Source organism: Fundulus heteroclitus, chromosome 6, assembly GCF_011125445.2.
Source record: "Fundulus heteroclitus isolate FHET01 chromosome 6, MU-UCD_Fhet_4.1, whole genome shotgun sequence".
NCBI lineage: Eukaryota > Metazoa > Chordata > Actinopteri > Cyprinodontiformes > Fundulidae > Fundulus > Fundulus heteroclitus.
The window spans coordinates 29,303,454-29,317,753 of NC_046366.1; the positions used below are offsets into that span (position 1 = coordinate 29,303,454).

At 41.3% G+C, this 14,300-nt stretch overlaps 1 protein-coding gene across 1 annotated transcript in view; it reads right to left on the minus strand.

The window, feature by feature from the left end:
• Positions 1-8,154, minus strand: part of ak5 (adenylate kinase 5) — a 127,422-nt gene extending 119,268 nt beyond the window's left edge. The window contains exons 1-3 of the mRNA XM_012853030.3: positions 7,694-8,154; positions 6,461-6,647; positions 103-270 (exon numbers count right to left, since the gene is read on the minus strand). Of these exons, the coding sequence (XP_012708484.2) occupies positions 103-270; positions 6,461-6,647; positions 7,694-7,753 (415 nt within the window). The 5' untranslated portion in view covers positions 7,754-8,154. The remainder of the gene's footprint in view (positions 1-102; positions 271-6,460; positions 6,648-7,693) is intronic.
• Between the last annotated feature and the right edge of the window lie 6,146 nt (positions 8,155-14,300).

A 14,300-nucleotide genomic window follows, 5' to 3' on the forward strand; every position in this document is an offset into this window, starting at 1 on the left:
AGATCCGTGTTTGCAGTGAACACGCACACGCATCTGCTGCTTCTTATCTAACGGGGAACAAAAGCTCCTCCCTGGATACGTCAGACTGCGGCGCTCCCTTACCGATGACGAGGATGACTTTGGGCCGTGGCCTGGAAGGGTCGAACACCTCGTACTCCTCTATGAGCTCGGCCGTCTCCGACAGGTCCGAGTCGCTCTCGATGGAGAACTGGCTGATGGGAGGCAGGCGGTCGTAGCGTCTGTAGGGGAAGTTGGGGCTGTCGGGCATCACTGCGGCAAAAAAAGACAATCACAGCACACGGTTATCAACGAGGCGTATGGACATCTGATTTTTTATTCTTTTATTTATTTGTGATTGTTGATGAACAACTGGGCTTCCTGCGTTCAGGAGCCACATTCGTCCTGTCAGTCATTTTAGGAGTTGATGAGTTGTGTTTTTAACGGTAAATTAGAGGGGAGATCACATTAATTATATATGCAAACAGAGCTGCTTCATTAGGGTTGGTAATTATCCCGCTGTCTCTGGTGATTAAAGCATTGATTATATAACTTTCACAACATTAATGCAGTTAATAAAGATGGAAATTACTGATGCAATCCGCTCCAGGGAATCTGGAGCTGTTTCCACTTATTGATGCAGATAATTTCGCCTCGGCTAAATCGCTTCTGAAGGTTCTGGAAAACAAAAATCCTACACAACGTACCAAACTATTGGTAACCTTTGAAATGTTGCACCTTTTGTCACATTACAACAACAAAACTCGGTACATTTTATTACACTTTTAGTGTTTAACCAACTTAGAAACTTTTCGTTTTCCTCGCTGATATTTATTCTGACTCAACGTTTCCTGTTTTTTTTTTACACCAGGGAGGACTGACAACATTTTTATCAGCTTGATGGCAGAAAACTTTTCTTCTTTTTCCCCTAAATGTGAAAATCATAATCATGTTCAAACACTTGCAATTTTATTTTCAACTTTTGCACAGTGCATGTAAACACATGGTTTGGGTTGTGCGACGTTTTCAAATACTTTTACAAATTATTACCTGAAATGCATGCCCTGCAGATGTACTCTCTTTTAATCTGCTACCCATACATACCATTCACATAATTAATAAACAGAATCAACCAATCTCAGTATTACTGTGAAAGCCTTATAGAGCAATGTAAATGTCAAATGTACTTATATAGCACACATAAGAACAACAAAAGTGCTAATCAAAGTGCTTCACGGTTAACACGATAATCATAATAAGGACAAAAACCTAAAAGGGAAGAGAGACAAAAACCTAAAAGGGAAGAGAGTGGAGTTTTCAAAAGACATGTAAATGATTCTTTGCGCTCAGCGGTGCGACCATACAGAGATAAGGTATTGCTCAGTCACCTCTGTGTTTTAACCTTGCAAAAAAAAAAAAAAAAAAAAATAGAAAATAGAGGAGAAACTGGCTGGTTGACCGGAGTACTGATAGAATTACTTTTACAATTTACTATTTTCTATCTTACTATTTTACTATTATCTACTAAGTTCATTGCATTTATTACGTATATACTCTTTACTAAGAAGTTTTAAGGTTTTATTAAAGTGTATTTTATATTCCCGATCTCTCATTACTTTAGTTTATTGTTCATTAGGTTTATTGTGTTAATCATATATTTGCTGGAATATATAGACCAGTGGTTACTATTTCATTTTACTATGCATGTGTATTGATTTACTCTCTCTCTTATCGTTGCAGAAAGCCTGCAGAAAGCAGAGAAATATGTTGTGACGATAATAAGTGTGTCAAGGTTTTGTTTACTGATGAACTCAGGACACACACACGGGACTAAAAGTTTGACTCTTTATTGAAGGAAGTATGCTGGGTGGTGAATGATGAAGACCGGAGGTTCAGGACTGCAGAAGGTCAGGGATGAATGTGATGGCAGGAGCTGACGGCCCGGAGACAGAGAGTCCACACTAGCTAGGTGCTGCTCGGCTAGCAGGCCTCATAGCACTCAGGTTAGCCGTTCATTGGAGACACCAGGGCACAGAGCTGAGCTTCACCAGGGCGGCTAGTCAGGTTAGCAGAACTTGAGAGACACCAGGGCACAGAGCAGAGCCTTTCCAGGATGGCTAGTCCAGTTAGCAGTTCTCTGGAGACACCAGGACACAGAGCAGAACCTCTCCAGGAACAAACAGTGAACTCACAGTCTTTAGAGTGACTGACAGGACTAACCTTAACAACAGGAGCAAAACAAATCTTCCAAGGCAAAACGGGGACTGGCATGGAGAGGTGTGGAATGATGACGGCCCAGTGCTGAACTGAAGACAGAGGGAGGTTTAAATAGAGCACTTCACAGGTGGAACAAGGGTCTGGCTAATTGGCTGGTAAATGATATCAGGTGTGACTGACTGCTGAGGAGGTGAAGTGAAAATTGACAGAAAATAACTGATGACTGAAAACTAACAATAAATAAAGTCAAACCTAACCCAAAAGAGATGAAAAAATGAAAGTAACAGAAAAACAAAGCCAAACCAAAACTCAACCATGACAAAGTGTTTTTCTAAATATGTCTGAAACTGTGATGAACTGTATTCAGCCATCTGGAGTGCTTATGTATAAATGTACTGTGTGGACTGCTTAGTATTCTCTCTGTGTTCCTAAGGTCACAGAGTGTTTTGCTTATCCCTACCCCTTAGCTTGACAAATGTAACCAGGGTTTCCTTAATAAAAGCAAGGAGGGGACAGAGTGTGTTCAGAGCGAGTTTGGAGATCTGTATTAAGCATCTCAGCTCCTCTCCTTGCAAGATTTATGAAAACTAACCTCATTGTTGTCTCTCCTTCTTGTGTTGTTAATGAATGTTTTAGGTGTTTGAACCTGACAGTACTCTTCAAGGTGCGTGATTAGACCATTTCAAACTTTAATGGGGAGCAATAAAATTTAAAATCAATGGGATGGCGGGCAGGAAGCCAATGAAGAGAAGACAGGTCAGGGAAGAAGGAAGGTGTGGAGAAGTTTTAAAGCATGGTTAGGTCATAATTAATACCCCGACATCTCACAGAGCATTTCTCAATCCGTCGTCCAAGAATGGGAAGAGTACGGCACAACTGCACGCCTCACAAGGCGTTATTCAGAGAAGCAGTCAAGATACCCATGGTAACTCTGGAGGAGCTGCAGAGATCCACAGCTCAGGCGAGAGAATCTGTTAACAGCACAGCTAAAACCTGAGCACTCAGCAAATCTGCACTTTACGGAAGAGAAATAAGATTGCTAGATTGTTAGATCAAGTAGATCAAGTAGAGTTCCCCTCCACCAAATAGGAAGACAAGCAAACACAGGGGGGGGGGGGGGGGGGGGGGGGGGGGGCGATCAAGTCAGGTGAGACTAAAATTTAACTGTTTGGCTTACAAGTAAAACATTATGTAAGCTGGAAAACAAGGCATCTTAATAAACATTCTCGATGGTTGGAAATGACAGCCGGCAGCGTCGTACTGTGGGGAGTCCAGGAAGAAGGAAACTGGTCCGAGTTAAGGGAAAGATGGACAGAACAAAGCACTCTTTGCCTTGATCGTACAACTTTCTCAATATTAATGAAAGTACTCGATGCAATCTGCTGTGGTTTCATTAGATAAAAAACTTTTTCATCAATCTGTTTGCAAGCTTTCATATAATTGACTTTGTAAAGTGCCTCGACACGACGATTTGCGCTACATGAGTAAACTGAACTGAGTAGAAATTACTGATGCAATCTCTTCCAGGGAAACTGAAGCTGCTTTAATTCATAAAACCCAAAGGGACGGCTCGGATCGTGAACACTCCGCTTGCTTCTGCTGCTCCGACCGCTACCGACACAAATAGGAGGTGAGGAGATCGGTAGCAATGGAATGAAGACATCAGAGCAGAGCGTCCTTTCTTCTGGCTTTCGAAACATGGCAGATCTGAGTTTCGGCCACAAGCTACATTTATCAATAACACTCATCAGCTGGCTGCTGTGTGTAGCTGCTTATGTTTTCAGCCTTCTTCCAGGCCATATCTTTAAATCGCGTATCTGCCTGCCAGCGCTTCTCTTATTTGTACGATCTCCACCTCGCTGTGGAGTCTTGTGGCAGGAGCCGTGTGAGTGCAGGTAAAAGTTTTACTTGCTCACACGCGGCCTCTTACAGGTCCTCTTCCCAGGCCGCTGTTTAAAACACAAACATGTAAAGATTTTGAAGTTCTATAGAAAGCTATAGAAATTCCATTAGCATACAGCTGCTGCCAACATAGAAAAATTTGACTTTGCTTTGCAAATTTTGACCACATTTTGCATGTTGTTTTTTTTTTTTGTAACAGACACAGTTGTGCAGGGTCATAACTGGAATTAATAACCAATGAATGGACGGCCTTTTGAAATCATCTCAAAGATCAATCATTAACCGTGCATGATCATCCCCCGCAACGGCTCCGTGAAGGAAGTGCATTCACGTTGGCGATAATTGCACACTGGACACGGTTTCCTAACAGGAAATGCTTTTCTAAAAACAAACAAAAGAAAACAAAAGGTCTTTTTTGCAGAAAGAGCTCAGGTGTCTCACTTTTGGCACTTTTCAGGGAGTGAGAGCGCTGACGCACATGGGTACACAGCACATTAGAGCCGGCGGAAAAAGCATCTTATTATACTCTAAAAGTATTCTCCTTCCTGTACTTCAAAGAAAAACTGAGGGCCTTTAACAGCGGATCTGCGAACAAACTCCTTAAGGTGCTGGGCAAATGTCAGCCCCCTTCACTGTCAAAACGCTGGGCTGCTTTGGCGGTGATTGTGTTGGAGAGCAATGGGATGTGGTCTTTTAGCTTTCTTTAAAAAGAAGAAAAACAACATATGTTTCATGAGGACTATTTGTTTTTATGTTTTATCAGTGTTAGGAAAGAAATGATTTGCTATCAATTGAATTAAAATAACCTTCTTTTGTCAGCATCTAATGCGCAAACCTAAAATGTATTTATATCCCTTTAACTTCGTCACATTTTGTCAGGTTAGAATCACAAGCTTCAATGTATTTTATTTAAATTTTATATGAGAGACCGAACAGTAAATAAATGCACACAGCTGTGAAGAGGAAGGACTATGACGCCTGGTTTTCATCCCCATCTCCATGTACATGGTTTACATGTTTTTTACCAAATTAAAATCTGACCTGTTGGGTATGCATATGTGTTCACCCCCTTTTATGCTGATAACGCTAAAAAACTCCAGTTCAACCTGCGTTTTTTTTCTCCAAACATAACCTAAAAAGTAATCAGCACACTTGTGTGTCGTGTCCTTTCGGTATAAATCCGGACATTAGTGGACAAATATCATCATGAAGACCGAGGAACACACCAAGCAGGTCAGGGAGAGACGTTTAAAGCAGAGTTAAGTTAGAAAACGACATCCTAAAATCTCACAGAGCTCTGTTCAATCTACCATCTGAAAACTCCACATATACCAAGATGTGGCTGTCCCCTTTAACTTGCAGACTACAGAGGGAGAATATTCATCTGAGAAGCAAGCAAGAGGCCAATGGTAACTCTGGAGGAGCTGCAGAGGTCCACACCTCAGGCGAGAGAATCTGTTGACAAGACAACTAATAGTCTGTGTACTCCATTACTACGGTCTGAATATTCTCAGGAAAAATTAAGAAATTGCTGAAATAAAGCCGTATTTAAAAAACAAAACATATGCCAAAAGCCATGCAGGCAACTCAACGAACATGTGGAAGGAGGTGCTCTGGTCAGATGAGAAGGAAGTACTTGAATACTTATCTTCAGCAATGATGTACGGTGGTGATAGTATCATAGTGTGGGGATGCTTTTCCTCACCAGAGACAGGAAAGGCAGTAATGTAAAGAAAGACGGAGCTAAATACATGCCAATCTGGACATGAAAGATACTCAAGGCTGCGAAAGATTGAAGATTGTGGTAGACGTTCACCTTCCAGCAGGACGACGGCTTTAAACATACCAGCAGAGCTAAGAGGAAATGCTTGAAACCAGGCATACTCATGTGTGAGAACGGCCTAGTCAAAGTCCAGATCTAAACCCAATTAGGAACTTATAGACCACAGGAGCTGTCCCTTCAGTCTGACTGAGCCTGAGCTGTTTTGCAAAGACAAGTAGGGAAACATGTCAGGGTGTTAAGAACTGGTTGAGACACAACCGCAAAAAAAAAAAAAAAAAAACTTGCGTCAGTAAATTATGCAAAAGACGGTGTCTGGAATTAATGTGATACTGTAAGCTTTGACTCCATGGGGCTGAATATGAATGCATGCCATATTTTTTCAGATCTTTATCTTTCTTCTTAATTAGGTGCTTCTATGTGTTGGTTTCTCACATAATGAAAGACGGTTTGTCACAAAATATGTCAAGTTTCCAGACGTTTGTGTACATATTCAAATTAAAAAGACCTTGAATGTTCCAGACTCATATCTTTACTTTCTCCTGCGTCGTTCTGCAGCCTCACCGTTTCTGAAGAGGGACCTGCGTGACTGGCCTCCGTTGAGCGGAGGAAGGGACTTCCTCTCCTGGCCCACAAAGGTATCCCACCGCACCTTATCCGTGCCGCCGAGCTCCCTGACTTTCTTCAGACAGCCTTCCAGGTACTCGATCGGGTCGTCGGGCCGGTAGTACATCAAACCCGTCAGCAGACTCTGTGGGGAAAAACGGCGGAAGAGAACCTGATGAGGTGTAGGAGTTGAGGGGTGATGCTGGTCGTTGTTGTGAGGTGCTGTTCTGTGGGAGCTGAACAACTAATGAGATCTAAAACTTAAAACCTGACGGCTGTCTGAGCTCCAGAAGGGGAACCAATCATCCGATTTTGTGCGTGAAATTTGGACACAGCCTGACAAGCCAGGGCAGGACCCTGATGATTTTTCTATGGCTACTATTAAAAGAGGGGAAATCTGCCACGTGGGATAAACTTGAAGACGAACTTTATACATGTGAAGTTTGCCTCTCCCCTAAAATGTTCCAAAACAACACCCTCCTCTGGGACTTCCTTCCTGATTTCCACCCTCCTCCTTCTCCCCTGGAGCCCCGATGCATCCTGCAAAGCTCCCAGAAAACGGTTTCATCCAATTATGAGTTAGACGGATGACGAAAACAGTGCCACCGAGCTTCAGCTGAATGCACCAAAATAGTAGTTATGATGATGTGCCGCTTCGCTGCTTGGCGTAATTTAAACTGACAGCAAATAAGCAGCAGCGATTGCACTGATTGCTTGCAAACATTAGCCACACAACACAGTGCGAGTTGACTGTAATTAGGAGCTAATTTACTATCCTGTAAAAAGAAGGAATTTCATATTAATATTCATGCAAGCTCAGAACTTAATGATAAGAACATTTAAGATTACCACTTACATATTTATTTATTTATTTTAACAAAAAAAATATGCGTGCATTTTTGCAGAAACAATATTTATTTTCACATATATCTGCTAAAACCTGAAAGGAATGAAAAGATCTGCAATAAGTTCAATGTAATACGCATGCTTACCGTTATACATTTAAGTCCCCATTAAACTATAGGTTTTTTTTATGCCCTCTGTTATTAAAGCTTTCAGCGTGGGTATTTTCAGGTTTATCACTAAAAGATGACATGTCAGCTCCTTTTTGCTCAGACTCTCCAGCGCACATTGCAACGCTTCAGACATTCATCCTGTGGCGGAAAACATCATGTCAGCTCCATCTCTCACCTCAAACAGCTGAGGTATCTCCCTCCGTGCCAGATACTCCTTGGCATCGTTGGTATTCATCTTCAGCAGGATTTCCTCTTAAAAAAAAAAAAAAGATTAAAAAAAACTTGTCGGGGGTGAATTTTGTCTCCCCACCTGCTTTCCTTCTGATTTGTCTCAGGATATATTTGGTTAGGAACCGAGTTCGTGACGGGTCTCCGTTCAGCGCATTTTTTCCCTCATATCTTTGCGAACTTCACAACTGGATTCCTGCAGGTGACTCCACCGCGCCGTCCTCCTCCTCCTCCTCCTCCTCCTCTTCCTCCGCCTGCTCCCGCTCCTTCTCAGTGGTCCGGATGCGTGGCTCGGCTGGGTTCGGCTCTGCTGGGTTCGGCTCTGTTGGGTTCGGCTCGGCCGTCTTGCTCTCTGTGGCGCTTGGGTTCCGGCGCGCAGCTCCGCTTTGGACGGTCTGCGTTCTGCCGACGGCAGCTACAGGTTCTGTATGCGCAAGAGCGCACGCCACGCCCCCTGGTGGCATTTGCGGTTAACGCGGAAACTTCATGAAACTCGGTGTTTTTCTTCCTCTGTGACGCCACTTGCTTTAAAACAAATCGAACCAACATAACCTACAAGTTGCCTTTATCTTAACTAATAAAAAATGTTTTAGAGAGTTAAATAAGGTAATATGCAGCTGCAGAGGCGTCGCTCAGTAATTTGCTGAAATGTTGGCCCATTTCTCCTGATTGCTCAACATTGACGTTGTTGCCTTTTGGGAGGTTTGCCCAAAATCGTTGTGCTTTCGGAAGACCAGTTTTCCCCTAATGTTGTTTTTCCTCTGGATGCCAACAGTAAGCCGTTCACACATCACGCTGCCGCCCCCGTGCTTCACAGTTGAGATGGTGTTTTCAGGCTCGCAGGCTTCCCCCACACCAAAGGACGTGTTTTCAAAAGTTACGCTTTTTGTCTCAGACTCCATTTGCATACTGCAATCTGGTTTTTAAGTTAATTTCAAGGTAATGGCCTCCTCCTCTCTGAGGGGCCTTGCCATGCTGATGCGGGAGTCCCTTCACTGTGGATACCGGCCAACTTTAGCCAGCATCTTCACAAAGTCTTTTGCTTTTTATTCCTCCTTTTCAATCCACAACCTGTTTATCTATGGGACTCAGAACCCATCTCCTCCCTGACTGGTTTCCTTCCTGGAGATTCCTGGTGTCTTTACTTGGATGTGATGGTTTGGAGGAACACTGGACCCAAGGAAGAGCCAGACTTTTGGGGATCCACAATTCTGTTGCTGCGCTCGTGGCTCGTTCGGTCAGTTTTCCATGATGTCACACTATGGCAGCAGCATCTCTCTGGTGTTGCCTTGCAGTATATTCGCAGGTGTGCCTGTAGTCAACACAGATGCTGTGCACTGACCCATCAGAAGCTACTTCCAGATGATGTTATTTCTTCAGGATGTCATGCAGTTTGTGATGTCCACCAGTGCCTCCTGCAGCAAAATGGGCTGACAACATGATGCTGCCACTCTCGTATTTCACAGATGGGACGTTGTTCTCCTCTTTCTTCGCCTCCAAATAAAACTGTAATTGTGGCCAAACGCTACAGTTTTCGTTGCATCAAACACAGGACATGTCTCCAAAAATGAAGGTCCTTGTCTTTGTGGGAAATTTCAAACTGTCATCTGACTTTTTGTGTTGCTTTCTGAGCGATGGCTTCTTCCTCTCTGGGTTACCTTTCAACGGAGACTTGTTTCCCTGTGTGTAAAGTCACCCTTTTAACAACTTCAGCCAGCACCTTCACAAGGTCTTCTGCTTTTCCTTGGGCTTTATACTTATTATTTATTTTATTTTATTTAACCAGGAAAAGTCTGATTGAGATTAAAAAATCTCTTTTTACAATAGCGTCCTGGCCAAAACAGGCAGCAGGGTTACATGTCAGTTACAAACATTCATCCACACATAAAAAAGATAAACAATTACAAACCGGTGAAAGTATTGTAAAAACGACTAAGCAACAGATTTTCCACTATAATTAAAAATAATCAGTTTCAAACATCTACATGTTAATGTGACAGCATCATTTAAAAGTCTTTTAAAATATTCCAAGGAGACCGGCTCCTTCCCTATACTCACGTCTTGCTCCAAAATCTTTTATTTTCATTTTCATCTGGGACACAATCAGTTTCCTGCCAACATCATACGAGGGGTGGACATTCTTGTTGGGTCTCAACTTGTGCATAATTGTTCGAACAGAACGAGGCGCCATCAGGCATCTGCAGACTGTGGCAGTCATGTGGAGATTCAAAGCTCAAGCCTTTACGATGTTGGTCGATATCTTATAGTTTCTTCATGATGGGGTTGTCTTAATAGGCATTCGCAGGTGTGATGTGAAAATTAAGACAATAAACTGAGATGCACTTCACAGACTGCACTGTTATATAATGAGCAGTGAGTGGGAAAAGTGAGTGTTGCAGTGGGTCAAAAAGCAGCGGAAGCAGCAGCAGGGATTAAAGTAGCTTTCAGAGCACTAAGAGCTCCCACCCTGCTGTTTGTCAGAGCTGATTTTGGTGCTGCATGCTCATCAAGCTGACCTTCTGCTCGGGTCTGCAGATTTACATCAGCCTTGCATGAAGGCATTTTATATAGGTTCTCCTTACAGGACAATCAGATACTTAAGGATGCTTCGGCTGCAACATACTTCCTTTGGTATTCAAGTCAGTCCAAATCGCAAAGCCTTTTATCGACGGACAGGAGGTTGTTGTTTTTTTTTTTTCATCCAAAGCTGTCGGTATGGTTTGCTGTCCAAATAATGATCGGCTAAATTAAATCTGCAGTCTGCTTGGAATTAGAACCACTCAGACCTTATAATGAAGTAGTAATTATTCCAAAATGTCAGCAGAAAAGAAGCAATAGCCTGTCAAAGAAGCAATAGCCTGAAGCAGATATTTTTGAACAAGTCACAAACGGGATCTTCTCTCTTATATTTGTTACAGACATGATAATTAAACATGGCAGGGCAAGTTTATTTGTATGCCGCATTTCAGCAACAGGAGCATTCCAAGTGCTCTACATGATGGAACTCAATAAAAGAAAAAACATAAAAAGTACATTGCAGCAGCATAATGAATGAAAGTAAGGAAATTACACATAAATAAAGCAAAAACTGTCAACATAATAGCCTGAATTGGGCAAAAATAAATGAACTCATTGACAACGGAAGTGATGAACATCTTTAATTTTTCTGTCTCAACTTAAATCCATTTATATAATATCTTGATCCTTGATTATTGCCTTTAAATTGGTTCGTCCTCTAATTCTGTACTTATATATACTGCAGTCTGTGTATTCTTCCACATGTTCAGCAAAATAAACAAAAAAATCTCTCTATATTTCATGAATGGTTATTTTGCTGATTGTGAGATTCAGATGGCTTTTTATTTAAAAAAAAGTAACATCATGTAACCATATGTGCAGTGGCCCCCAAAGGTGTTTCAGACTAAATATGTTTGAACTTCTTGGATTCGCGAATCAAACAAAGTCATGGTTATGCTTTATAAATAGATAGAAAAAGCACTTAATATCTACAGCTTGAAACCCCTATTCAAGAAGTGAATTAAAAGCCGTAATATAAAGTGTTATCTAAGTTTTCACGGTATTTCTAGTAGTTCATGATGTCATGCACGCTAACAATGTTCCCAAAGTCTTTGATTAAGAAAGAGGCCCACAGCATCATGGATCTTCCACCGTTCTTCTGGAAGCTTGATGGCTGACTCTCATCCAGGCTCCATCACACACAACAATTCAATTCAATTCAGTTCATTTAAATTTATCTTTAAAGCGCCAATTCATGAAACATGTCATTGAAGGCACTTTCCAAAGTCAAATTCAATGAGATCATACAGATTGGGTCAGATTATACAGATTGGTCAAAAGATTTCCTATATAAGGGAACCCAGTAGATTGCGTCAAAGTCCCGACAAGCAGCATTCACTCCTGGAGAAGCGTAGAGCCACAGGGAGAGTCGTCTGCATTGTACATGGCTTGGCAGCAATCCCTCATACTGAGCAAGCATGAAGCGACAGTGGAAAGAAAAACTCCCCTTTAACAGGAAGGAAAACCTCTGGCAGAACCGGGCTCAGTGTGAACGGTCATCTGCCTCGACCCACTGGAGTTACAGAAGACAGAGCAGAGACACAACAAGAGAGACAAACAAACACAGAAGAACACATTGATCCAGTAATCTGTTCTACATTAGATGGTAATAGTGGATGATCTGTCTTCCCTGGATGATGTCACAGTTAACAGAACGTCAGACCAGGTTTACCTACTATGAAGATAAAAAAGAGAGAGAACAAAAAGTTAAAAGCTGTAATGTCGACAAGGAATGCAAAACTGGAGAACAGTAGAAATCAGCAGAGTGAGAAAAATAGACCCTGATGTCCTCCAGCATCCCAAGCCTATAGCAGCATAACTACAGAGGTAGCTCAGGGTAACATGAGCCACTCTAACTAGAAGCTTTGTCAACACAGCTTAAAACTGCCAACAGACCACATCTAGTGCTTTGGATACCTGTAAAAGTACCAAGAGCAATGCTTATTCCAGCAGTAACCAGGACACAGTTTAAGCTTTCACCTAATTAAAGATAAATAAACATTTGGACCAGATCAAACCTCTGTGACCTTCTCAGCAGCTCTGGAAGAAGAAGGATAAAGTCCACTGTGTGATGACATTGCTCACACTGGACTGCTGATGTTTAATCCAGGCTTGAACAAGGAGATCCTCATTCCTAACAGGGGGCAGAGGGTGTATTTCCACACAGTAACACCAGTACTTTGTTTTGTGTCCAACCTGAAGTGTCTGTGGTCATAAAGCTCAGTGTGAATCTCAACTGCCCAAACCACACGAGCCCAGTCAAAGTGCCAGTTGTGTTTGATCAAACTTCTCATGTTTACATTTGTGATGGTAGGACAGGCAATCCAAACAATCAGTCAGCATCTACATGGTGTCCAACGGATGTTCTGGAGAATTTGTGACCATAACAAGTCACTCTGCTTTGCTACAATTCTTCCATTGTGAGCCTTGGGCATTGATTTATGTCCCATACCATCCTCCTTACTGTGTGTGATGGTAAGATAGTCAGCCTTATTGTAACAGTTCCAGTTCTTCTAAAGATTTATTATTGCTCTGGCTGTTGATATGGACAGGTTCAGTTCAGTTGCTATTTTCTGACCTAATTAGATCAGCATCTATCTTCCCTGAAGTGTATGTGCTCTCACTCTTCCGTTTTTAAGAGTAATCATGGAATACAGTTTTTTTAATTTCCCCCACATGTTAAGATCTTTGGGGGTTTGTGTTTTTGATCTTATTTGTTGTTGTGCATTGTTGTTTGTTTATGTCTTTGCCATATTCCATTAATTTCTCTTTGTTCATTATTGTTAGTAAGGTGTTTCCATACTAGTTAATTCATTTGTCTTTGGTTTATTCATTAGTTCACTTCTCAATGCATGTTGGCTTATTTTCTTAGACCAGTGCCAGTCTCTTTCTCCTTGGTTAGTAGTCTGTTTGTGTCTTAGTTCAGTTTTCCTTGTGTTCCTTAGTCTCCGTCCCTCAGCTTCCTTGCTTTCTTTCTGCCTCAGTTGTTTCACATCTTCTCTGATTAGCTCACCAGATTATTTTGTTATTTACCACCCCTGCCTCTGTTTTCATATTCCTGGTTTTTCATCACTCCTAGCTGGATTCTACCATTTTACTGCCTCTTCCTGTCTATGCTCCATGTTCATGTCCATGTCCCTCCTCTTTGTCTGTTCAAGACCCATACATTTTCTGTCTTATTTTTATTAAACTTTAAGCATGGTCATCTTAGATTCCTGTTGGCAATTTGATCTACTAACAACCTATATACAGAACTATATAATCTGGCAAAAAAAATATTTATATGTGTAATCACTTAAATAAAATCATATGAAGTACATTCAAATGTGCATCAGAAATTGTATAAATATGCCAATAATATATATACAGTATATGTAAATTTGCCAAATAACAACATTTGTAAATGATTAATTAAAACCTGGATTTATTTATGTGAAAATCAGCATGGCTCATCAAATAGACCTGATTGGCTAAACTGCTCTAGTGTTGCTGCAGACTGGTCACCTTGTCCATAGCAGCGTTGGCTCTGCCAGCTGACTTTGATTGTTAGGGCTGACAGATAAAATGTATTCAGGCGCTCCAAAATGGGACTGAAACAACTGAATAAGCAGTGAATTAATTTGTTTGGTCTTCACATTTATATAATTGTTTTAGGAGGGAATTGGGACATTGAACTAATTATGGATATCTCTATTAAATTTCATTTGCGTTTCACCTGTAAATGTTTATTGAAAACATTGTTCCTTTATTGAATTGGGGGCCTTTTGACCCACTATATGTTTCATGTGTTTCAGTTGTTTTAAAGTGTCCCTTGTTTAGCCAATATTGACTTCTGAGCTTTAGAAGACATAACAGAATTTATCTAAAATCAACAAAAATATATCTTTCAGATGTTTAAACATTTTAAAAACAAGTTTCCTAAGTACTGTAAAGAAACATAAATCTAAAAAAAATAATTTAATATGCATTCCAACAAG